Source organism: Kogia breviceps, chromosome 15 (assembly GCF_026419965.1).
Source record: "Kogia breviceps isolate mKogBre1 chromosome 15, mKogBre1 haplotype 1, whole genome shotgun sequence".
Classification (NCBI taxonomy): domain Eukaryota; kingdom Metazoa; phylum Chordata; class Mammalia; order Artiodactyla; family Physeteridae; genus Kogia; species Kogia breviceps.
The window spans coordinates 2,150,498-2,175,539 of NC_081324.1; the positions used below are offsets into that span (position 1 = coordinate 2,150,498).

Sequence of the window (25,042 nt, forward strand, 5' to 3'; positions counted from 1 at the left end):
GAAACAAATCACGTGAGCTCGCGCCCTGCTGTTTAGCATTCTGCGTGCTTCTGCAGTCACTCTGGGAAGCTTGCTTTTCACTGACGAGGGAATGCCCAGAAAGCTTTTGCCTGTGCCCGGGGGCTGATTGCTGACCTGCTCAGAGGCGGGGGGCTGCAGGAGCGGCCACCCCACTCGCCTCCCCAGCTCTGGCCTCTTTGCGGCTCCCCCCATACCGCACAGGGGGCCCGAACCCCTCCTCTCCTCCCCACTCGTGTCCCCCATCAGCCCCGTGTCCTGGCGCCCTCGCCTGCCGCCTTCCGGGAACCCGCAGGCCTGCGGAGGACGTCAGGAGGCAGTGGCCCTGGGTCGTGACCCCCTGCTCGGCCCAGCTGGGGAAGGAGCCGCGGTGGCCGGGAGCACACAGCCTCCTGCTCCCCGTTTCCTCCCCGTGACGCCCCGCTGTTCTCTCACTGGCTTCTCTCTGCTCCCGAAGAAGGCGTGTCACGATGTAGGAAGGCGCCTGTGATGGAGGGGACAGCTCTGGCATTTCTCTGTTCCTGTTCCAGCCTTGCGTGTTAATGTGGAAACGGACTCACGTCCAGGCGGCCATGCAGCTGCGAGCCCGTCCTCGGGGCCCCGTCGGAGAGCGGAGCGTGCGTGCTGGAGGTCAGGGAGGCCCCGTCCACAGGGGGGACCAGTGGCATCCAGGGAAGTTCTCCTTCTCAGACATAAGGAAATCCCTGCTGGCCTCTGATTCCGTTTTTCTCAGCCTCCTGGTGGATTTGGTTTCCAGAAAGCCCCACTCGCTCACTTACCAGCTCCTTGTCAGGCAGTGCATTTTCACAGTGGTCCTTTGGCAGAAGCGGGGAAGGACGCGCCCCGGCTGCCACGTCCCCGGGACGCAGGGTTCTCGAGTCGAGCCCCTGCCCTTGGGCAGGCTGTGCCCGGCCAGCTCGGGGAGCCCGGGCACCGTGCACAGGTGGATGAAACGCTTGGCCCCTCTGGCTCCTGGAGGGGAGGGTTCATCTCCAGGTCGGCACGGGGGAGCCGCCCGGGACTTAGGACGGTGCCCACACCCTGTACGGAGGCTGTGCTGGGCCTCCGTCTCCTTCAGCGTTGCCCTCGCTGTTGTCAGTCTCTGACCTACGGGTTTGCTTGTTGCGGTTTTCTGGTGATTCTCTGTTGGGCACGCCAGCTGCTATTAGCGCCTGCCGTTCTCCAGGCATCCGCGCCGTGGCTGTGCAGGTGCCGGGGCCGCTGCGACGAAGCACCACAGACCCAGGGGCTGAACGACAGACGTGTATTTGCTCGCAGTCCTGGAGGCTGGATCTGAGATCCAGGTGTCGGCAGGGCTGAGTCCTCCTGAGGCCTCGCTCCTGGGCGTGTAGACGCCCCTCTCCTCCCTGTGTCTTCAAGTGTCATCCCTCTGTGTGTGTCTGTGTCCTGATCTCCTCTTATAAGGACACCAGTCCTGTAGGGTTAGGGCCCATCCTGGTGACCTCATTTTACCCTAATCACCTCTGTGAAGACCCCCACCTTCAAATGCAGCCGTATTCTGAACTCCCGGAGGGCTAGGACTTCGACACGTGGCTCTCTGGGGAACCCAAGTCAGTCCACGATGTCCGTGTTAGTTGATGCAGCCGAGGAGGGACTGGGAGGTTTGAGAGGCCAGAGAGAGGAGTGTCCCCAGCCCTGCCTGGTATTTGCCACCAGAGTCGGACCCTCACCCTCGGCGGGCACTGCCATTGCCCTGGCCTCTCCCCGTCATGAGATTGCGGCATTCGCTTCTCTCCTATTAATGCCTCTAATCTATTCTCACCAATCTAATTGGATACATGGAAAGACCTAGTCAGCATCTAGTAAGGCCTTAGATTGCAAGGTGCAGGCAGACTTTCCCTTGTCTCTGCCTTCAACAGTCCCAGAGTCCTTTCTCTGTCTGTCTGTCTGTGTCTCCCTCCATCTCTATTTGTATCTCCATCTCTATCTCTCGCACTCACCCCTGAAGAATTCCCCTTCACCTCAACTGCACAGCATTAAACCACCTTCCAATAGGCCGACGGTGCGCTGTACCAGTAGCTGCCATGCGCCTGTTTCTCACTGCAGACGCCCCGCTGCAGCCCCGTCCAGCAGGACCTTCTGCCCTGTGCCCCTGCTAGCCCGTAGGGCGGTCACGTGACACACGTGGCTTATGCGATTGGTACAACAGGAGAACCAAATCTTTACACTTTAGATTTAAATAGCCGGGTGTTTTTTTTGTTTTTTGGGGTTTTTTTTTTGCGGTACGCGGGCCTCTCAACTGCTGTGGCCTCTCCCATCGTGGAGCACAAGCTCCGGACGCGCAGGCGCATCGGCCACGGCTCACAGGCCCAGCCGCTCCGCGGCACGTGGGATCCTCCCGGACCGGGGCACGAACCCGTGTCCCCTGCATCGGCAGGCAGACTCTCAACCACTGCGCCACCAGGGAAGCCCTAGCCGGGTGTTTTGAGGCACAGTGCAGTTCCGCTGGGTGCTTGGTGTGTCCTCCTAGTTCTGGGGTCCCCGGAACCCTGCCCGGTAGACATCAGCTCCAGTTCTCGTTAAGGACAAAAACTGGGTCTTTCTCAGAGTCATATGATTGCGTACAAAAGTGAGCATTGAGTTCAGAAGGTAAAATCCTATGGAAACACACCCTTTTGAATACCAGCAACTGCAGAGGACAGCACGGTGAGCCGTGAGCTCCGGAGCAGCTCTTGCCCTCACTCACCTCCCTCGGCTGTGAGGGGCTCACGGCCCGTTGCTCACTTACGGCTCCCTCCGAAGGGGGCCTCCTGCTGCAGGGCTGGGAAACGCGCATTGCAAACAGCACGCGTTTATCTGACTGCTTCAGAGTTTCATGCACACACAGACACCTACCCACCTGACTTGCTTGGTGCCTCCAAAAGAATTTCCCTGAGCTTCTAAAAAGAGAAGTAAAATAGTGTAGACAATGCATCCTTTTCCCAAAATCAGTCACCTTCTGATAACAGTCATGGAGAAACCAACAGGGGGTCTGTCCCTGACTTGAGAATGAGCCTCGAGAATATTAAGTGAAACATCTCATTCCAGGCTGGTTTGTGAAATTGCATTTGCATTTAAGAACCCAGGCCGCCTCTGGAGGGGGGCTGTCTGCGCCCCGAGGGACGGTGAAGACGGCCGTGCTGGAGATGCAGCGCTTCCCACCCGCAGGCGAGCACGGTCTTACTAAGTCTACCTTTACAGCAGGTTCTCGAATGTGCGTCGGCACTGATTTGCTCTCGGAAGGGACTAAAGACAGTCTCTCATCGCAGTTTTGCACGGAAAGCACGACCCTAGCTTGATTCTGACTTCTAAGGCGTGCGAGTGGGTATTTTGTTTCCTCTGATAGACTGAGGACACTCACACCTTTGTCAGTCAGGTGGCAACAGGCCTCACAGACACACATGTGCGTGAGTAGTAAAGACGGGTGTAATTAGCCAGCAGACCCCGGCCCCTCAACAATCCTTAATAAAAATAATGGGACGATTATGAAGGGGTGCCCCAGGCAGCGTAAATCCAGCGGGCAGGCCGCACAGCAGCACGTGATCTATGAACTTGCCCGCTGCCTCCAGGCCTGGCTTCACTGCACCCCGTCCCTGGCCCAGGCCCAGCCCCTCCCCATCCTAGGGATGGGCTCGTGGACCCCTGCTCGGGGGCCCCTCCCGGCTCAGCTGCTAAGGGAAGGGCCCCAGCAGTCAGTCTGCGGGGACCTCGAGGCCTCCGACTTAGGGTTGAGGGCTTGAAAACCCCAGGGGCCTCGGGCTCCCGTGAGACGTGCAACTTCTGTGTCCTTTCACCCTATTATAGGGTTTGTCAGGGTTGGGTTGGGAGTTAGTTCGCAAACTTAGTTTTTATCAGAAACTGTGACCGACCTTGCAAGCAGCTGACTTTGGGCCATGAAAGTTGTTCAGTAGCAGTGATATGTTTAACACTGGTCATTAACTTTATAAATGGCGTGACAGTAAAATCATTCCTGGGTAAAACTACAGCAACAGTGGACGGTGCCCCCGAGGGCACGGCTCTTGGATACTCAAGCCGCCCCGACCGACCGAGGCTTCTATCCTTACGATCGTGTTCGCGGGCCTCTGGCAGCTGCTCACGTGGAATCCAGAGCCCGGTGACCCTGGAACACACCCGTTTATCGTCTTGTTTTCAGCCGGACGCATAACGCGTTCCTTCCGCATTCCTTCCCTCGCCCCGTCATAGCCCCTAATTCCTCTGTCCCTGCGTCTGCAACGCCAAAGCATTCATGAGAGCTGACAGGACGGGGGAAGGGAAGCCAGAAATGTTGGCCTGTCATCAGATACGCAGCACAGAACAAGCAGAGGCAGTGCTGACTTCATTGAATAGGTTTCTTTTAAGTTGGGGAAGTATTTGAGCTCATGATGGACGCGCTTTACGTGAATTAGTTTTCAGGCTCCGTTTGGGGTTTACGTTTGATTGAGAGCACGATTCCGAGGATGGCACACAGCAGATGTGTGTTCTTGAATTCCCGCTGACTTGAATGAAAGTGTTTAGATGGAAACTCTCCTTGCCAGAGGGTGGACGAGTTAGATTTCCTGGGAGTGGAAAGCAGTGCCCTCCTGTAGGTGGTTCAGGTTGACGGGCTGGGGAAGGGCTTAGGTGGTAGATTGTTTTAATCTCCAGTCGTTTTAGGGCCACTTGCTGTGCCCATGAAGCCTCCCTGAGCTGCCATTTCTCATCCCCTGCCAGGTAATTTCAGAAAGGCCACCGTGTAATTTTATCTTTGAAGACAAGTTTATTTCAGACTCTGAGAGTGAAAAGCGTGTCATCGCATGTGACAACTCTGTGTTTGTTTTTTTATTAAGGAAGAACTTGTTAAATATTTAATCAGACCCTCTTACAATGTTTTAAATGAAACAAAACCTAAAAATCCAGGTTTCAGAATGATGCTTCTTGTCTTTTCTCACTCATTACTAAGGCAATATGTTTTTTTTTTAACTTTTTAAAAAAATGATTGCGTTTATTTATTTACTTATTATTTATTTTTGGCTGCGTTGGGTCTTCGTTGCTGCGCGTGAGCTCTCTCTAGTTGCGGCGAACGGGGGCTTCTCTTCGTTGCGGTGCGCGGGCTTCTCATCGCGGTGGCTTCTCTTGTTGGGGAGCACGGGCTCTAGGCGCGTTGTCTTCGGTAGTTGTGGCTCGCGGGCTCAGTAGTTGTGGCTCACGGGCTTAGTTGCTCCGCGGCCTGTGGGATCTTCCCGGACCGGGGCTCGAACCCGTGTCCCCTGCATCGGCAGGTGGATTCTTAACCACTGCGCCACCAGGGGAGTCCTAAGGCAATATGGCTTTAAAACTTTAAATTTGGAAGTGAGAGATTTTATAGGCTGGAATACATTTGTGAAAATTTATCTTTCTGTGTTTGTCAGTGTGTGTGTGTGTGTGTGTGTGAGGGCGTGGCATTTTTCTCACCCGTGTGTGGATACGTCCTCAGGCTCACCCCACTCTCTGCACTTGGATGCTTCTAACACACCACTTTCCTAATTGAGAGTTGGTACCCACATTAATTTGATATCATACAGTGAAACAAAAGCCTCGGTAAAATTCATTATAGTTTCTGTGGCTTTTGATAAGTTGCAAAACAGATTCTGTTATTCGGTACATCCTAAATTATGCTTTAGCACAAGTCATGTGTAAGCAAGCACAAGCCGTCAGTAAATAGGTAAGGCAATTTGGTAGTTACATTAATCGCCCGTGGCCAGTGAGGGTGACTGCAGCCTGGGTTATTCACAGACGTGCGTGCATTCACACTGTGCTGTTGCAGAGCTGCCTTAAGTCGCTGAACAAAATACCAACATCTTGAAATTTAAAAGTAAAAGGCGAGCTTACATGTTGGTTTTGGGGTAGGAATCTGCCTCTTTCAGGAAGCAGTCTGAGACGAGTCCTTGCTGGCAAAGCCGCATGCTGTCTCTGCCTGTGGGGGGCCTGGCCTCTGTCACCCGCCCCTGCCGCCCTGCCGCCCTGCCCTCCGCCCTCACTGCCCGGCCCCTCTCCTCGTCCCGCCCAAACCATCGGGTGCAGTTTCCTTCTCTGGCTGGGTTTGCTGCCTCACCCTGGAATGCAGACCCTGTGGGAACGGAGGCTGACGCACTGGCGCCCACACGTCCCAGGGCCACTGGACACTGCACGGCCAGCGGGTGCCGTCACCCCAGGGTCCGCTTACGTGGCATCTGCTTAGTGCACGGCGTCCAAGTAGATCTTGGTAGTGAACTTCACGCCATGCTGGGGCTGGTTACTTCTGCTGGAGATGCCTGTAGGGAAGGAAACTGCTTCAGCTACATCCCCCCAAATTGCCTCCTTCGGATTAAGTAAAAATAAAAGGTGTCAGCTACCAAACGTAAAATAGATGGCTAGTGGGAAGCAGCCGCATAGCGCAGGGAGATCAGCTCGGTGCTCTGTGACCAGCTAGAGGGCTGGGATGGGGAGCGGGGGAGGGAGACACAAGAGGGAGGAGGTATGAGGTTATATGTATATACATATAACTGATTCAGATTGCTGTACAGCAGCAACTAACACAGCACTGTAAAGCAATTACACCCCAGTAAACATGTTAAAAAAAGATAAAAGGTGTCAGGAGCCAACCTATTAATGTAGAGTCACATTCCGTTGCACTTGCTTTGCTGGAACGCAGGTGCCTCCCAGGAACCAGGAAAGTATCTAGAATGTCGAAAGCAGGTCCCATCGGGTCAGGTCATATCTGCTCACCAGGGCCCCGTGGCCGTGGCCGCCCTCACGGGCAGGTGTTTTAACTGGGGAGACAGATAATCAGCATGGGAGTTAGGTACTTTAGATGGTGTTGGGGCTCCGAAGAAATATGTGGGGTTGGGGGCTAAGGAGGGCAGGGGTGAGGGCTGCCGAGGAGCCGCCGTGATGGGGCAGCATAGAGCAAAGGCCGGGACGGTGGCAGGTGGGAGCCACGCGGCTCTCTGGGGACAGATGTTCCAGGTGGAGGATATCGCACGTGCAGACGCTGAGCCAGCCACTTCCTTCGTGCATCGGGAGAGGCAGGGCTGGAGGGGGTGAGATAGGAGGCCAGGTAGGCAGGGAGAGGCCTCGATCACGGAGGGCCCAGCTGGCTGTCAGGAAGCCCCGGGAACTGTCCTGCTGGGAGACGATGGTGCCCGGCCGGGGGCGAAGGTAGATGCCTTGAGAAACGGTCAAGTGCCAGTTACCTTTGAAGCGAGAGCTGGTAGGATTTGCCGACGAACTGGGCGTCAGAGAGAGAAGGGAATGAAGGGTTGGGGCCTGGCCGTCGGGGGCACACCTGTGCCCAGGTGAGGACGCGTGGGCAGGGTAGGTGAGCGAAACAGGTGGAAAATCCCCGCGAGCTTGAGGCGCCCCTTAGGTGCTCACCTTGCGGAAAGAGTCGGCAGAGACGTCCAAGACTCGTAACTCTCAGATCAAGTAAGGAGACGGGTTTAGAGAGGAGTCCGAGTCTGAGCCCTGGACTTCGACGTTTGGGACCAGGAGGGTCAGTGGCACCCGCAAGGAAGGCCAAGATGGGCCAGCCACAGGGTGGGGGCACGGGCGTGAGTCACTGGGTCCGGCAGGGAGCGTTAGAAGCACTTCACGGGTCAAGTAGCGCCGAGTCCGGCTCAGAAAAGGGTGGAGGGTCGACTGCTGGATGAAGCAGCCCCGGGTCCCCGCTGCCCGGGGCCAGAGATGCTTCGGTGGCTGGTGGCGGTGAGACCCGGCTAGCGTTGGGGAGGGAGACCGCCGACAGTGGCCCTGAAACCTCCTTGAGAAGCTGTGTGGAGAAGAGGAGCCGGACCCAGGGCGCCGCTGGCAGGGGCACGGAAGCCAGTCGGCGCCGTTTTGCTTTTGACGGTGGGGTTTTAAGAGCGTGTTCGTCAGCTGATGCAAATGGTACTCTGGAGAGGGGACCGTCCCCGAGGGCGGCAAGGGATGCCTGCTCTGATAAATGGTGGTTTTCTCTGGAAAAGGAGAGAAGTGGTTCATCTCGGCCTCAGGCAAGCGCAGGCCAAGCTTTAAGATCTGACCCCATGTCTGCAGCCTCCTTTGCAATGGCGAAGGCCTCCTGGCCAGCTGCCCCCGCAGCGTCCCGTGAGGTGAGAGACGGTAGGACAGCACTACGGCCACCCGGACACACTGTCTCGTGTTCAGCTGCTGCAGGAGAGTTGCAGCTCGTAATCGGGAAAGCCTGCCGAGGTTTGGAAGCATGCTGGCCGTGCTGTTGTGTCTGGAAGGAAATACCTGGCTGTAGGGTGGACGCCAGAGACCCAGCTAAGCAGCCGCCCCCCACACCTGGGGAATCACGTTGCCCTGCAGGTGGAGGTGTCCAGGGTCAAGGCGCGAAGGGAGGAGGGCCTGGACCGGTCCGGTTGTCACCTGCCGTAGGTTCTTCAGGCAGATGCTGCAGCCAGACTCTCCGAGCTGCACCGTGCCAGAGGGAAAGTATTCCTGAGAGGCACGGTGGGCTGGTACCTTCCAGCCTGAAAGACAGTGCAGCTTCCAGGAGCATCACCCTAGCTTCCTGTGGTTGCCTTGACAAATCGTCACACACGGGGTGGCTTAAAGCAACAGTGTTTAAGAGAAAATCGACCTTTGATTTTATGCTTTTGCTCTTGAGCATATAAGCGTGCTCTAAAACATTAGGAGACCGAGCATGATAGGTTTAGGTCACCTTCCCTATGGTACTTAAAATAAAAGGATGGTTTCCTTAATAGTACGGAGAAACCCATTTGACCTGCGTCTTCCTGGACAATTTCGTTGCCACCTGACCTTTAAGAATGAGTTGCTGCCCCCATAAAGAGGTTTTTCAAAATATTTTTTTGTATCTTCTCCTAACTATACTCTGACTGCATTTTATTGTCAGTTATGGAACAAGAGAAGGTCTGTGGGCTGAAAAACCAAACTTCCCCTGAATGTGCATTTGTAGAGAAGGTCGCGTGCACGCTTTTGAGGAACTGATCGTATCGGTCTTGGTGGTCGGCACCGGTCAGCACTGTGTGTATGATATTCTTGAGATGCACTTGGTCTCTTAATCAAGTTCCAGCGGCTCATCTCGACCTTGAACGGGTGGAAAGCAGCTTTGGCCTGTTTGTCTAGCTCCTGGAACAAGTCCGAGCCGGTTTCTGTTTTGGCGATTCGCCTAGGTGGTCACAGGTACAGAACTGAGCTACGAAGAAAAGCACCCGCAGAGGCAAGTGACAGTTCCATTTTGCAAAACGAGTTTGTTCCTTTCGAGCAAGGGGCCCAGAAGTCAGGTACAATCAGAGTTCGCCGTGAAATCTCTTTTTCTTTCACTTCTCAACCTGATTGCATTGACATGCACCTTAAAACCTGATTTTTACTTAAGAAGATTTTATTTCCACCTTTACTGAAATGTGGAAAGTAATCAGAAGATGCATAAGAGTAAAATAAATCGTGGTGATGTCCAGCACTGACGGTGCTAGCTGAGGGTCAGACACTGTTACAATCACTACACGTACGGACCCGTTTCTCTCAGCATAACCTCGTGAGATAGGCGGTGTCATCGTGCCCATTTTACAGTGGAGCAGGAAACGGAGGAGGTTGAAGAGGTTGGCAGAGCTGAGGTATATATTCAGAAAAGTGGTCAGACTCTGATACATCAACGTGTTTTTCCTTTGAGCAAAGATTCATCTTCTGTTACTAGACTTCTGCCCCTTCTACCCTGTCTGCATCACAGGAAGCAGTTAAATACCCATGTGCAGGCATAGGGTGATGTGTTCAGGGAAATTAAGTGGGAGAGGTTTTCATTCTATAAAACTAAAGGAAATTTCAAATTAAGAAAAGCAGAGTTTCCACTGCCTTCTTCTGTTTTCAGTAACGTAGAGTATCTTTTTGAACTGAATAAATGCCCTTCTCTGAATTAGCTTTAAGTGCATTTTATTTAAACTTTCCATTCACACGACCATCAAACATCAAACTCTTTTTTTTTTTTTTTTTTTTTGTGGTACGCGGGCCTCTCACTGTTGCGGCCTCTCCCGTTGCAGAGCACAGGCTCCGGACGCGCAGGCGCAGCGCCCACGGCTCACGGGCCCAGCCACTCTGCGGCACGTGGGATCTTCCCGGACCGGGGCACGAACCCACGTCCCCTGCGTCGGCAGGCGGACTCTCAACCACTGCGCCACCAGGGAAGCCCCATCAAACTCTTTTTTTAGTAAGAGAGACACAGGGAGCAAAGCCCACCTCCCTCTCTCCCGCCGCCCCGCGCCCTGCCTTTGTCACCACCCTTCTTGTTCTACTTAAACAGCGGACGGAGCAGCAACTTCCAGGAATAAATAGCAGGATATTTGTGTTCCTAAAATAGATGTTAGAACGTCCAGTTACATAACAGGTCTCAGTAAACAGTTTTACTGTGACACTAGTTAATACTTACTTTGCTGTGACCAGTGTTGCAAATAAAGTCCTGAGCTCCTTTCTTTGCATTCGTTATTCAAAGAACACCGCGATCTTGATTACACTACCAAATGGTCTTCCAGAGAGTGTGGCTTTCAAACTAAGTAGTAAAAGGACCATTTCCTAATCCACGGTAACGGCTTCACAAGCACCTCAACGTTTCATTTTAACTACCTGCAAACTAAGCATTTATGTTTTTAAAAATATCTTTATTGAGATGTGATTCACATGCCATACAATTCACCCGTTCAACGCGTACAGTTCGGTGCTGTTTTGGTTTAGTCATAGGTACATGGAACCATCACGACAATCAATTTTAGAATATTTTCATCACCTCACAAAGGAACCGCACTCTTCTGCTGTCACCCGCGCCGCCCGGGACCAGCCTCGCAGCCCTAAACAACCACTCATCGACTTTCCGTCTCGAGATGTCCCTATTGCGGACACTCTGTGGGAGCCACGTAACCGTGAGCTGCGTGGTCTCTTCTGCCTGGCTTCTCTCGCGCCGCGCAGTGCTTTCAGCGCCCCTCCGTATGCTGTAGTCTGTGTCAGGGCTTCGTTCTTTCTTGAGGTCAGTAGTATCTCTTGGTATGGATATGCTACACTGTGTGTATCCGTGCATCTGCTGACGGGCAGTCGGATGGTTTCTGCCTTTGGGCTGTTATAAAGAACTCCGCTGTAAGCAAAAACTCGTAGACACATTTTTGTGTGGACATACGTTTTCGTTTCTCTTATATAACTTCTGAATTTTAAAAAATCCCGGATTTTCATATACTCATATCATCAAAAATGCTTCCTATGTTTTCCAGACAAATCTAGAAAAGGAGTCCTGGATTTGAAATCTCATCTCCTCGGGAGTTGTGACATCATGGTTCTCTTCCTCTGGAGTCCGCAGTGTTCAGCGGGAAGCATTTTCAGTGCCTTTAGTCATAAATCTGTTCAAGTTACGGATTCTAGCCAACCTCCCACCCCACCCTACCCGCAACCCCAGGCCACCGCTAGTGTACTTTCAGTCTCTACAGATTTGTCTCTTCTGGACATTTCTCAAATATGCAGTCATACAACAGGTGTGTGTGTGTGTGTGCGCGCGCGTGCGTGTGTCTGGCTCCTTTCACTTACATGATGTTTTCAAGGTGCACCCGTGTTGTAGAATATGTCAATACTTCATTACTTTCTACTGCTGAATAATATTGCCCTGTAGGAAAATGCCACGTTTTCCTTACCTGTTCATTTGTTGGTGGACATTTGGGTTGTTTCCACCTGTTGGTATCACAGATCGTGCTGCTGTGAGCATTTGTGTGTGAGTTTTTGCACGGACGTATGTTTTCATGCCTCTTGGGTATGTACCGAGGCTGCATCTGCAGGGTCAAATGGCGACTTTCTGAGGGGCCCTCAGAGTCTCTACCGCGGCAGCTGTGCCGTTTCACTGCAGCGTACGAGGGCCTCCACGCCCTCCCAACAATTCTTGTTACCAGTTTTTTTGTTGTATCCAGCAGTGTCTTGTGGTTTTTGATTTGCATTTCCTTAATGGATAATGATGATGTGCATCTTTTTCTGGGCTTATTGGCCACTCGTATGCCTTCTTTCTAGAAATGCCTGTCCAGATCCTTGGCCAATTATTTTAATTGGGTGATTTGTCTTTTTGTTGTTTAGTTGTAGGAGCTCTTTATGTATTCTGGACACTAGACCCTTATCAGATAAATGACTTGCAAATGTTTTCTCCTATTCTCAGGATTGGGATTGTCGTTTCACTTTCTTGATCACACCGTTTGCAGCCCAGAAGTTTCCAATTTTGATGAAGTCCAGTTTATCCGTTATCTCTTTTTCTGCTTGTGCTTTTGGTGTCACATCTAAGAAACCGTTGCCTAGGAAGCACTTGCTTTAATGACTAAATTAAATCTAATTCTCAGTCATTCTCTAATCCTTGTCACGTGGGCCCTGCTTTCAAATAATTCTTTAAAAGTAGAGTTTTGATGACTCACAAAATGTCTTCATGAAAAACTCATCACCGTCCTGTATGTTTGTGAACAGATTCACGATTTTCACCCCCTCTCTGTTGCTTCTCTTTGTCTAGACCAGTGGCTCTCAACCAGGGGACCCCCCCCCCACTCCCACCACCCTCCGGACATTTGTCAATGTCTGGAGACATTTCTTGTCACAACTGCAGGGGCTACTAGCATCTCCTGGGTAAGAGGACAAAGAGGGTGCTAACCATCCCGTGACACGCAGGACAGCCTCTACCCCACAGCAAGGCTCATCCAGCCCCAAATACCCATAACGCAGCATTGAGAAGCCCTGGTCTAGATGGGCTAAGGTCACACTTTTGCCTGAATATCTCCATCCTGTTCTGAGGCTGCATAAAAAGGGACATGCCATTGAGATGAGTTGGTTTATATGAGTCAGATTGTCATTTTTCTTCATATTCTTTACGCTGATCCCATAAGCTTTCAATGTTTTGCTAGTATCGTCTGTTACTTGTCCAAATCCAGCCAAGAGCAAGACTGTGATCCTTGTTTATTTTAAGAAATAAACCAAAAATGCTGAATAATAAATGCAAAGTAATAAGAACTATTTTTACATACTTCTTATTACTTTGTACAAACAATACACACTTACACATGCATACACACAGGCAGGCACACACACACTCATAGACATACGCACGTGTACACACAAACATATACACACACGCGATTTTTTTCTGGTGTTGATACTTCAGTACTTTAACAGGTTCAAACAAAGTTTATCACCAGATTTAAATAACAAGAACGTGCAGGAGGATTTTTTTCAGCCACAGAAAATACCAGTAGATTCTCTCCTCCCCGCGTGCGGGTCCCTGAAGGGCCCGCACAGCCCTGGGCTGATGGGCTGTTGGCCAGGACAGTCTCATGGCTTTCCTCTCCGCCTCCGGTGGCAGCTGAGATCTCTGAGACGGGATTAGAGAGCAGTGCTGTAGGAATTTAAGCTAAACACGTACAGCCAGCCCATATGGGGCCTGGATTTATTCTGAGCGTGAAAGGAATGATTTGCTTCTTAAAACAAAAAGAGAGAAGAGTTTCCCTTAGAGAGATTCCACAATTTTCCTTGAAAGCACAAAGTGTCCCCAGAGCGAGGGACTGATCGGTTAGCATCCTGGCCTCCGCCCCAGGCACCCACACCTCAGGTCTTGGCTCCCGCTGGCTTGTCTCCTTCCTGGGAAGACGCTGGACTGGGGTGTCCCGGCGACCCCGGTGGCTGAGCCCACGCTAGCTCCCGGGAGCCGTGGGCAGGACCGGACGCTGAGGGGGCGACCGCACCGGAGACGGGCGACGTTCCAGCACCGTGGCTGCGAGGCAGCCCGTCGGGATTCTCACCGGGGACACCCTGCCTTCCGCCCCTGGAGCTGCCGTCCACCCTCTGCTTGAGCCCCCGGGTTGCCACGTCCAGGGAGAAACGAGTGGGGAGAACGGTTGTGTCGCAAAGCGTGTATCGGAGCAACGAGTCCGCAAAAGGTGTCCCGAGATGCTCGCTGGTGGCCCTCGCCCCTTCTGTTTCTTCCTGGAGTCATCTCCCCAGCGTTATGGGAGGGCTTCTCTACCTGTGCTCTGGTGAAACCAGAATCTTTCAGATATCTTCAAGGCACAGGAATTTCCTAATCAGACGGCAAGAACCTCTGAGTCATGATGCTCATTTCACACTTAGGCAGACGAAGGAGAGGAAACTTCAATGGTTTTCCCAAAGTTACCCGGCTAGCAGGTGGGCCAACAGGATTCAAGTCCAGGAAATGGGCCTCAGAGACGCAATTCTTAAGCTTTTGTGCAAATAACAGTTTGGTGCAGCATAGTACGGGTGTCGCTGATCCTGTGCCCCCAAACCATTTTCAGCAAATTTCTAGGTGGATTAAATCTATCAGCTAAATGAATATGGCAGCAGATAAAGGAAAATCAATATTGGTCTTTTAGTAACATCCCCTCCACCGTGACCTCAGGTCGAAGATGCGCGTGGTGTCCTGAGAAACAGCAGACAGACTTACGTGGCCCTTAGATGAGGGTTCTAAGGCCAGACGGTGACCGGTCCCCAAAGCATCTGACCAGCCTGTGTTCCGAAAAGCAAGCCCGTGAGGCTGGAACGCGGATGAGGAGTGTGACGGTTGAATGTGTCGCTGGTGAAGCCGTAATGGAAGCTCTGCTGGGTTTCTTCTTTCCTCTTTAAGATGACGCCAGTGAAGCATAAGACGCAGAAGCAGCGGGAGGACGGAGGGCCGCGCCCAGTGCACCTTATCTTGCTAAACATCCTAAGAATTAAAATCGGTGAATCCCTATGTACTTTTTTCCTAGGGTGTCTCAGAAAAAGTAAGTGTGACGCCGGCTCAGTGAGCTGGCTGGACCCAGTACTGGTTTCAATGGCACTGGTCTCATAGGGGTTGGCCCGATGGTTCTCTGATTTTCTTTCTGAAACATCCATTTTGTTCACTGCGTGTGAGCAGCCCAAGGAGGCCCCACGTCTCATTCCTCTCTGCATCCCCGGCTCCTACTGCAAGGCCCGCGTGGGAATTAATGAGTGAATGGGAATACAATTAAGGCAGTAGAACCAGATAAGGCTGTCCCTGCGTCTAAACCCATGATGTCCTACTCAAGTTTCATGGCGTCTCATGAAATGTCTCTTTTTTAAGGTATGGCAAACTTCTCGAAATCAATTCTCACTTCTCCTTTTTTTGCTAAGCAACCTATGGTGGACCGTGTCTCAGATACTAACATGTAACTGGTTTCTCAGTCTAGAATGTCACTTTTTAAATGTTTCACACCTTTTCTCTCCTGGTATGTGTTTTCTAGTTTGAATCAGAACTTTTGAAAACTTTTAAACTTTTAAAAAATGTGACCGCGGTGTTTTCTTTTCCTCTCCCAGAGCTTTCTTGTTATTTTTCAGAAGTTTCTACAAGGATTAGAAACTTATCCTCTGGGCCATTCCTCCTAAAATTTCTACCTTGAGACCTTCAGTGTTTTAAAAAGACAAGGCTGATTAAAATAATATTTTCCTCTTTATGCTCACACGTGTGTGTGTGTGTGTGTGTGTGTGTGTCTGTGTGTAAATAGCTGTACCAAGTAGAAGAAAATCTCTAAAAATGGCAATGATACACCGGAATGATGGGGTCTGTTGCCCGAGGATTGGACAAGATGGTTAGAAAGTACAGCAAATTGCTTAAATCATAGCTCATATTCTGCCAATGTTGGTGGATAATGACTCTCACTTAGAAGTATTTTAAACTCTACATCAATAATTATGAGAGTTTTGCTGGTTGTATTTACCTCTAAAATTCATAGGGAGAAGTAAGTGGATTCTTACATAATTAGGCTGATGGAAAGGAAAACAGGCACAAATATTTTTTTAACATCTTTATTGGAGTATAATTGCCTTACAATGGTGTGTTAGTGTCTGCTTTACAACAAAGTGGATCAGTTATACATATACATATGTTCCCATATGTCTTCCCCCTTGCATCTCCCTCCCTCCCACCCTCCCTATCCCACCCCTCTAGGTGGTCACAAAGCACCGAGCTGATCTCCCTGGGCTGTGCGGCTGCTTCCCACTAGCTATCTCTTTTACACTTGGTAGTGTATATCTGTCCATGCCACTCTCTCACTTCGTCACAGCTTACCCTTCCCCCTCCCCGTGTCCTCAAGTCCATTCTCTACACCTGCGTCTTTATTCCTGTCCTGCCCCTAGGTTCTTCAGAACCATTTTTCTTTTTTTTAAGATTCCGTATATATGTGTTAGCATATGGTATTTGTTTTTCTCTTTCTGACTTTCTTCACTCTGTATGACAGACACTCAGTCCATCCACCTCACTACAAATAACTCAATTTCGTTTCTTTTTATGGCTGAGTAACATTCCATTGTATACATGTGCCACATCTTCTTTATCCATTCGTCTGTTGATGGGCATTTAGGTTGCTTCCATGTCCTGGCTATTGTAAATAGAGCTGCAATGAACATTGTGGTACATGAGTCTTTTTGAATTATGGTTTTCTCAGGGTATATGCCCAGTAGTGGGATTGCTGGGTCGTATGGTAGCTCTATTTTTAGTTTTCTAAGGAACCTCCACACTGTTCTCCATAGTGGCTGTATCAGTTTACATTCCCACCAACAGTGCAAGAGGGTTCCCTTTTCTCCACACCCTCTCCAGCATTTGTTGTTTGTAGATTTTTTTTTTTTTTCAGTACGCGGGCCTCTCACTGTCGTGGCCTCTCCCGTTGCGGAGCAGAGGCTCCGGACGCGCAGGCCCGGCGGCCATGGCTCACGGGCCCAGCCGCTCCGCGGCACGTGGGATCTTCCCGGACCGGGGCACGAACCCGCGTCCCCTGCATCGGCAGGCGGACTCTCAACCACTGCGCCACCAGGGAAGCCCGTTTGTAAATTTTTTGATGATGGCTATTCTGACCAGTGTGAGATGATATCTCATTGTAGTTTTGATTTGCATTTCTCTAATGATTAATGAGGTTGAGCATCCTTTCATGTGTTTGTTGGCAATCTGTATATCTTCTTTGGAGAAATGTCTGTTTAGGTCTTCTGCCCATTTTTGGATTGGGTTGTTTGTTTTTGTGCTATTGAGCTGCATGAGCTGCTTGTAAGTTTTGGAGATTAGTCCTTTGTCAGTTGCTTCATTTGCAAATACTCTCTCCCATTCTGAGGGTTGTCTTTTCTTCTTGTTTATGGGCACAGATATTATGAAGAAATCATAACGGCTTGAAATGCACGCAGATACTTACAGTCACCAACACAATTTAAGAATCATAACGCACTGGGACAAGGACACTCAGGGAGGGTCCAGGTCATAGGCCTGCCTGTCTTGTATGTCTGAGGATTTTATTACGTTTTATAATTTACAGGATGCTCTTATTTCTTTATCATGAAAATTCCATTACATTGGACACACATCACCTTGATTTTGTTTGTGTTGCTTTTGGACATTTTGCTTATTGAAAATGTGTTATTTATGAGGATTTTAACAAATTTATTTATTTATTTATTTTTGGCTGCGTTGGGTCTTCGTTGCTGCGCGGGGGCTTTCTCTAGTTGCGGCGAGCGGGGGCTACTCCTCGTTGCGGTGCGCGGGCTTCCCATTGCGGTGGCTTCTCTTGTTGCGGAGCACGGGCTCTAGGTGTGCGGGCTTCAGTAACTGTGGTATGTGGGCTTAGTAGTCATGGCTCGCGGGCTCTAGAGCACAGTGTCAGTAGTTGTGGCGCACGGGCTTAGTTGCTCCGCTGCATGTGGATCTTCCCAGACCAGGGCTCGAACCCGGGTCCCCTGAATTGGCAGGCGGATTCTTAACCACTGCGCCACCAAGGAAGTCCCAAGGATGTTTTTTATATTCGTGGAATAGCAACAGTATCAGGTCTCAGAAACAAGCTTTGTATTTGGACAAAAATTAGCCAGTAAATTTCCCAGGGCAACGTGTACTTTCCACACAGCCTCGTGCCCCACGATGTGGGGGAGAGATGTTTGCTCAGCTAGAGGCTTGGTACTGAGAAGGGAAAAGATGGGAGGAGGTGGGGTTTGTGGTTCCGCCTGTATCACTACTCGGGGCTGCATCTGTGGCCGCTTTAACGTGCGGATGTTCTGTCGCCTCAGCCCGGAAGGCTGTGTAAGGCGTGGGCGTAAGACGCAAGGTGTCTCTTCGCCACGATGCCATTCCAAACTTTTTTTTTTTTTTTTCAAGTTCTGCACAGAAGGTTTATTGGTTCCTCTTGGAAAGGGCCCCCTCCCACCGTCTGTCCAGGAGCTGCCTTCGAAGCCGGTTCTGGGTTCTCCCAGCTCTGGGTCGACCATTTTGTTCCCTGAGCGTCTGGGTCTCTGGCAGACGGCGTTCACTCGGGGTCGGCGGGCACCAGGTTGCTCTGGAGGAGTTTAAGGATGTGGTTCTCCATCACCTGTTGCACTTTCCTATGTCCCAGCGCCACGGCGATGTCAGACGTAAGATACCTGTTCACCGTTATGCCCTTCCAGCCTCAGCGGCGGATATGGGGAAGTTGTGTGACCATGGTGTCCACCTCCACTCACTGAAAGCAAAGTGATTTGCTTTAAAGATCCAGCTTCTCCTCTGAGCCCGAAGCTCCGTCATCCCTGACACTCCACGTTGTTTCACTAACCACCGAGAAAGAAAACACTGTCAGTTCTAGTTGGAAGATGCTATTGATTTGTAAGGAGCACCCTGGTTTTAAAATGTGAAAAAACATATCCACAACGATCTACAATGGCAGCTAAATTGTATTTAATTAATTACTTCTCCAATAAAGCTCATTATTTTGTAGTTAGTGAAGGATATGATACTGACACCAGCCTAGAAGGGAGATGTGAAACAAACACATATGATAGGAATTTATGATGATGAAAGAATCTACCAAGAAATTCCTTCTCTTCCAAGTTTTACTCTAAAAATAAATAGGTAGACATGAAAAAAATGTGTACACTACACCACCTTTGCCTCTCTCTGCTGAAACAGAAGTTATCTATTTTAAACTATTCTTAAACAGCATAAAATTGAAGTTTTCTCTCCAGCACTTGCTAGATACCACTGTGCCAGGTTTTGGGGCTAGAAAGATTTATCAGGCAAGGTCCCCGTTCTCAAGAAGTTTACAGCGTGGTGGGGAGACAGAGCAATAAACAGACGGGGCGTTTGTGATGGTGTCTGCAGTAGAGACCAGCTCAGATCTATGGCTGGGGGGACAGGAAGGGGGGCTGGGGGCCGGGGAGCCACCGAGGCGGGGCTGGGGGCTGGGTGAGGTCAAAGTTCCCAGAGGCTCCGACCTCTGCCTGGACCCCCTCCCACCCCCAGGTCAGGAGGTAGGGTGTGGTCCAGGCAGAGAGATTGGTCTGAAAACAAGTGACGCAAAGTAAGCGTGGAGACCAGAGTACGACGCGGCGGACCTCTTGTGGACCTGGCCAAGTTAGGCACTGTCTTTAAAAGATGGTGGTGTGACTCGTTCAGCCTCCAGAGCTGTATCTTGTACAACGTGGAGTAGGCGAGCAAGGCTTAAGGCAGCACTGGGCATAGCTGAAGACGAGGCAGCAGGGTACAGGGTCCTCAGCGGGAGCCTGGTCACCTGGCAAGAGAGATGGAGAGAGGCGCCGGGTCGCTGCCGACCAGGGCAGCGCGGGCAGAGCTGCGTGTCTTGGGGGACACGATCTCCAGGGCTCCTGCTTAAGTGACAAAGCAAGAAGCTGAGCAGCGCCCAGAGTGTGATGGCATTGACGTAAAGGTAAAAAGGAGGAAGAAGGGAGTGAACTTGTGTGGTGGCTTAACTGTGCCCAGACGGTTTTGGAGGAAGACAGAAGCTGGAAGCACATCCACGGGGGAGGCGGGCAGCCGGGAGGTACCCGGGGATCCTGCCCTTCTCACCGTGACCCTTGCAGTGCCCTCCGAATTTGATGTCAAGTGCAAGCGTTCCATATGAAAATAATTAAAAAGGCTTGATTTAGAGTAGAAACTGAACCGTATCTACCCTGTGCACTTAAAATTTTAAACTCAGGGCTTCCCTGGTGGCGCAGTGGTTGAGAGTCCGCCTGCCGATGCGGGGGACGCGGGTTCGTGCCCCGGTCCGGGAGGATCCCACGTGCCGCGGAGCGGCTGGGCCCGTGAGCCATGGCCGCTGCGCCTGCGCGTCCGGAGCGGCTGGGCCGCTGCGCCTGGGCCGCTGCGCCTGCGCGTCCGGAGCCTGCGCTCCGCAACGGGAGAGGCCACGGCGGTGAGAGGCCCGCGTACCGCAAAAAAAAGTTACCTGTGTGGGCTTCCCTGGTGGCGCAGTGGTTGAGAGTCCGCCTGCCGATGCGGGGGACGCGGGTTCGTGCCCCGGTCCGGGAGGATCCCACGTGCCGCGGAGCGGCTGGGCCCGTGAGCCATGGCTGCTGCGCCTGCGCGTCCGGAGCGGCTGGGCTGCTGCGCCTGCGCGTCCGGAGCGGCTGGGCCGCTGCGCCTGCGCGTCCGGAGCCTGCGCTCCGCCACGGGAGAGGCCACGGCGGTGAGAGGCCCGCGTACCGCAAAAAAAAGTTACCTGTGTGGGCTTTCCTGGTGGCGCAGTGGTTGAGAGTCCGCCTGCCGATGCAGGGGACGCGGGTTCGTGCCCCGGTCCGGGAGGATCCCACGTGCCGCGGAGCGGCTGGGCCCGTGAGCCACGGCCGCTGGGCCTGCGCGTCCGGAGCCTGTGCTCCGCAACGGGAGGGGCCACAGCGGTGAGAGGCCCGCGTACCGCAAAAAAAAAAAAAAAAATTTTAAACTCAAAAAGCTCCCTGGGGTTCCATAAAAAAGCAGAAGGGAGTCGGGTGGGAAGGGAGTGAAGAAAAAAAGCTCACCTCTGAGAGCAGAGTCCAGCTTCCCAGAGGAACGAGGGCGGAGGTGGGGTGCCCGAGCCCAGGCCTGTGGCCCAGCGCAGCGCATGTGGCGCCTGCCACTCCCCTCAGTTGGCCAGGTGGGCGGAGGACATTTGCATCATTCCTGCCCCTGCAAGGGGCTCTCCCCCAGGGCTGTCCTGCCGCGCTACCGTTGAGCAAAGTCAGAATTCAGGAGAGTCAGGTTTGGTGTCAGTTTCATCCTACGCTTTCAACTCACAGCCCAAAATGGCGACCAAGCGGACAGGCTCCTGAAATACATGGGATGATATTTAGCTCGTTTAGTTTAATAACTTGTTTCTTTTGTATGAAAGTATATCCACTGGAGCAAGAGAATGCTTGCGTGCTCAGGCAGAGAAAACGAGCCAGAATTCAGAATCCTCCACAGAAAACACACCCTGAATTGAGATTCCATCTCATACCTTGAAGACAGACACGAAAATGTGTTTATTGGCTCCAAAATGTATCAAGAGAAAAACGCATTAAAGCTTCTTGTTGATAAAACACTGTATCTTAAGAAAGGGTTGTTTTGTGTTGTCTTTTCCAGGATGGTGAAACTAACAGAGGAGAATCTGAAAAAAAGAGAAACCTTCGTGACCTTTCCCGGGAGACCTCAGAAGACAATGACGTGTTTGGTACGTAATATAAAAATTAGGAGATGTGATTTCATATGAGAATCGTGTGCAAACACATTCTTGTTTGGAGAATGTCTTAATTTTTTTAATTACGTGAGTCATCCGTGAATCTGTCCGCATTATTAGAAATGCAGCCTCTGCAGAAACCTGGAGGCCAAGCCCGCCCCATCAGCCCCTTGGGAACATCCGTCCCTTCTCCCCGATGGGACGGCCCTGGCCCCCGCGGTCGCCGTCCTCACCTTGGTTTTGCTTTTGGTTTTGTTTCGCATGCCTTTTTGTACCCACGGACACCGGAAATTCCCCGGATTTCCCCTTGCTGTGTGCTATTTCTCTGGTCATCTACTTGATCCATTGGTGTGGGCATTGAGAGGCCAAGCAGTTCTGGTAAAAGAAAAATAGCTAACAAGGAAGGAAGGGAAATAGTCCCAGAGCCTGGATACGGTGGTGTTTAACTACGAAGAGTGACTCAGGAGGTGTTGGGAAATGTGTTTTCTGTAAAAGTTTACTCTTTCATCACCCTAGAGATGGAGGTTGCCTCTCACCCCAGGAGTGAACGGGCAGGTTCCCACCCATTCCCGTATCAACGCTCTCGGGTCCACGTCTGCCGCGTGACAGTGACCCGGGATCACTTTCCCAGCCTCACAGGCCAAACGGAAACGCGAGCAGACCTTCCCGTGGGCATCGCTCTTTTCTCCACGTGTCCGTCGTATTCCTGGAGTGTGAGGACTGAGAGTCAGATCCTGAGGTCTCATTTATCAAAACAAGAGGGCCCGGTTTTCTAGCTGCTAAGAGAAGCCTTAGCCACGCTCAAGGAGCAAGGCCTCCCCCCTGCATTCCTGGCCTGGTCTCTGCTTATTTCTGGAAAGGGTTTCTTTACGCTTCCCTTGTCAGGCAGGAAAAATCCATCCCAATTTTCTTCGTCCCTGAATTACCTGCTCTTTCTGAAAAATCCTTTCCTTCTCTATAATTCCTTCCTTCTTGAGCAGAACACGTAATTACAGAAGTACCGCTGCCCGCTTTGTCAGTATCATGAGCTTCCATGAAAACCAACGTAACCCAAAGGCCCAGAGAGAAAACGCTGAGGATTAGTTGAATGGAAATCAGACACGGGAAGTCTGTGCTTCTCACTCTCTCCGGGAGTCTGCCTGCTTCACCATGATTTCCATAGGGATTTTTTGGACCTGAACACAGTCCAGCACCTCTAGGTAGCGGGGTTTCCACTCCTTAGGCGCAGAGGAAGGAGTAGAGGATGGCATCCTGGCTTGGAGAGTAGAGTGTGGCCTTTGGACTGTAGAGGGAGGCACGTCTGACTGTCAGTGACTTTGACGCTAAATCTGCCTGTAAACCTCTAAGATAAAGGTGTCTTTAGCCCTGTATTCCAACTACATATGTGTATAAACACATAAAAGAGAATGACAAAGTAGAAATGTCCATAGTTAGGTTCTATATATGAATAAGAGTAAGTTTTAGAATTTTTTTTTTTGGCTAAGCTTACTTATTTTTAAAGCAAGCATCATATTTATCATTACCCAGGTTTACCACTTTTAGGATTATTCGAAACAACGTCAGCCAGTCTTTTACTGTCAGATACGCACACACACACACACCACAATTATATTGCCTGTATATAATACCTGTATGACACGGCATGAAAAAGATCTATATAAGCCTTTTCCTTAAGTTATAAACATGGTGTAACTCCTGAAGAACTTTTAAAGGCAGCCCTCTTTAACCGTCTCAAATGCATACTCAATTTGGAGAATATTTTTATTCTCTGGAGTCGAATGTGAAAGCCAATGGAAATGCAAATGTTTCAGTCCTGTCACAAAGTTAGATTTGCCTTTTACCTGGAAGAATAATGCCACAAGCCAGCTTCTGCCTGTCTTGTCTACTGTGACTTTGAGGTGCCTTGAACGCTGAGACAGGCTGGAGTATCCGCTGACTGGAGGTCCCGCTCCCAGGCCAAGCTCTCAGCCCATCGGCGCGATTCGGTTAGGGAGTAGTTCCCTAATCGTCACCTTCAGGGCATTGCAGCTGGTGCCGCTGCGTCACAGCAGAGGGCTGACAGTGGGTGAGGGGGACCCGGGACGCCTCCTGGGCTCTGCTGCTCTGGGCTCTGCCATCCTGAGTCACACGGACGCGGGCCCTGCAGAGCCGTGCGCGTCTGCTTTTGAACTTCATAGTCTCCCACTCCTAATGCTTTCCTGGGGTCCAAAGCCGCCCCAGTCTAAAGGTGCAGAGTAGTGATGAGGGGAAAAGAGGCTGAAATAATCTTGGCCATCCATCTTGACAATCTACTTTTGGAGGAAATACGTACGATTTCCTTCTAAATGCTGAAGTGTTGTACACATGTCCCTGGACGTGAAATCAGCAGCTCCCTCCCACTTCACACAAAGGTCTTTCCCTGACTAGACAGAAATTCCCCGAATCTGAGAAGAAACCACGCTTTCATGATGTTCCCTGAACCACAAGTCACCAGCAGCCACTTAACGAGGCTCTTCAGGCCCCTGGTCACCATTCCGTCCACGTGTCGGCAGATGTGGGGAAGGCCGTTAGCCTTTCCCTAACCCGCGTCTTTGGGACGCTCGTACTCAGGGTCTCGGTGGAGGTCGGGAAGGCCAGCTTTGTGAGAGTCCCGCGAGGAGTCCCGGCTGGGGACCGTTCTGGAGAGTCCAGAGGCTCTGTGGTCGGCGCTGACCCCCGCACAGGTGCCTGTGTCGCTGGCTCACGCGCCTGGTGCACGAGTTGCACACCTTAAACCAGGGGCACTTCCTCCGTGTGTGGTGAACGCCTTAGGACTGACTTGGCAACGCGCTTAAGAGTTTTATTTACCTTTTCGTTCTCTGGGAAAGTTTCACCGAAGGATTTAGATCTAAGTAATAACTCATGGGAGCGCACTTGTAAATCTCCTCCCGTAATTTCTCCTCTGACTGTGGGGCGTTACACCTGGGGAGTTTTGCCTGGTCACCCAAAGAGGAAGGAAACGTCTTAGGGCTCAGGAGCCCTACAAGAGCCACGTGCTGTCTGGGCTTTGGGGAACCCAGGGTGTTTTGCGGCGGGACAGTTGATGAGCTGCTTTTGGAACCTCACAGCCACGCACATGGCACAAGCTAGCCCTGTCGTTTGAAATCCAGGCAGGAAGGAAGGTGGGCCTTCACCGCCACCCCTCTCCCCAGAGCTCAAGCAGGGGCTAACGCAGGGGCAGGGAATTCAGCCGAGGCCAGCAGAAGCTCTGGGTCTCCCTAACTGTACCCACGAAGGAGAGAGGCCTCCGAGAGAGGGCACCCCTGCTCTTGCCAGAGCAGCCGTGGAATCCTCCCAGACGCGACCCTCGTCTCAGAAGTCAGAGCAGGGGGTGAGCGCCTGTCACGTTGGGTGAACGCTAGTGCACCTCCACAGGGTCACAGGATTGTGAGGACGCGGCCGCGCGTCGCGGCAGAGCGCTTGACGCGGTGAGCCACGTGCCCGTGGCCGGGAGGGGCAAAATCCCGCGAGAATCCCGGGTTCACTGCTCAGAGAGTGGAGGGACGATTGCCGATGTTTAATGTTTAGGGGGAAAGCATTCGTATTAGAAACATTTGCAAGTAGGTCTAAGTATATAATTACAAAGTATATAATATATATTA

The 25,042-nt window shown here is 51.5% G+C and overlaps 1 protein-coding gene across 8 annotated transcripts in view; it reads left to right on the top strand.

The window, feature by feature from the left end:
- The window catches only part of MBP (myelin basic protein), a 111,994-nt gene that overhangs the window by 29,658 nt on the left and 57,294 nt on the right, over positions 1–25,042 (top strand). For all 8 annotated transcript variants that reach the window (XM_067015276.1, XM_067015273.1, XM_067015272.1 and 5 more), the window contains exon 3: positions 21,329–21,416. In XM_067015276.1, coding sequence (XP_066871377.1) covers positions 21,329–21,416 — 88 coding nt within the window. The remainder of the gene's footprint in view (positions 1–21,328; positions 21,417–25,042) is intronic.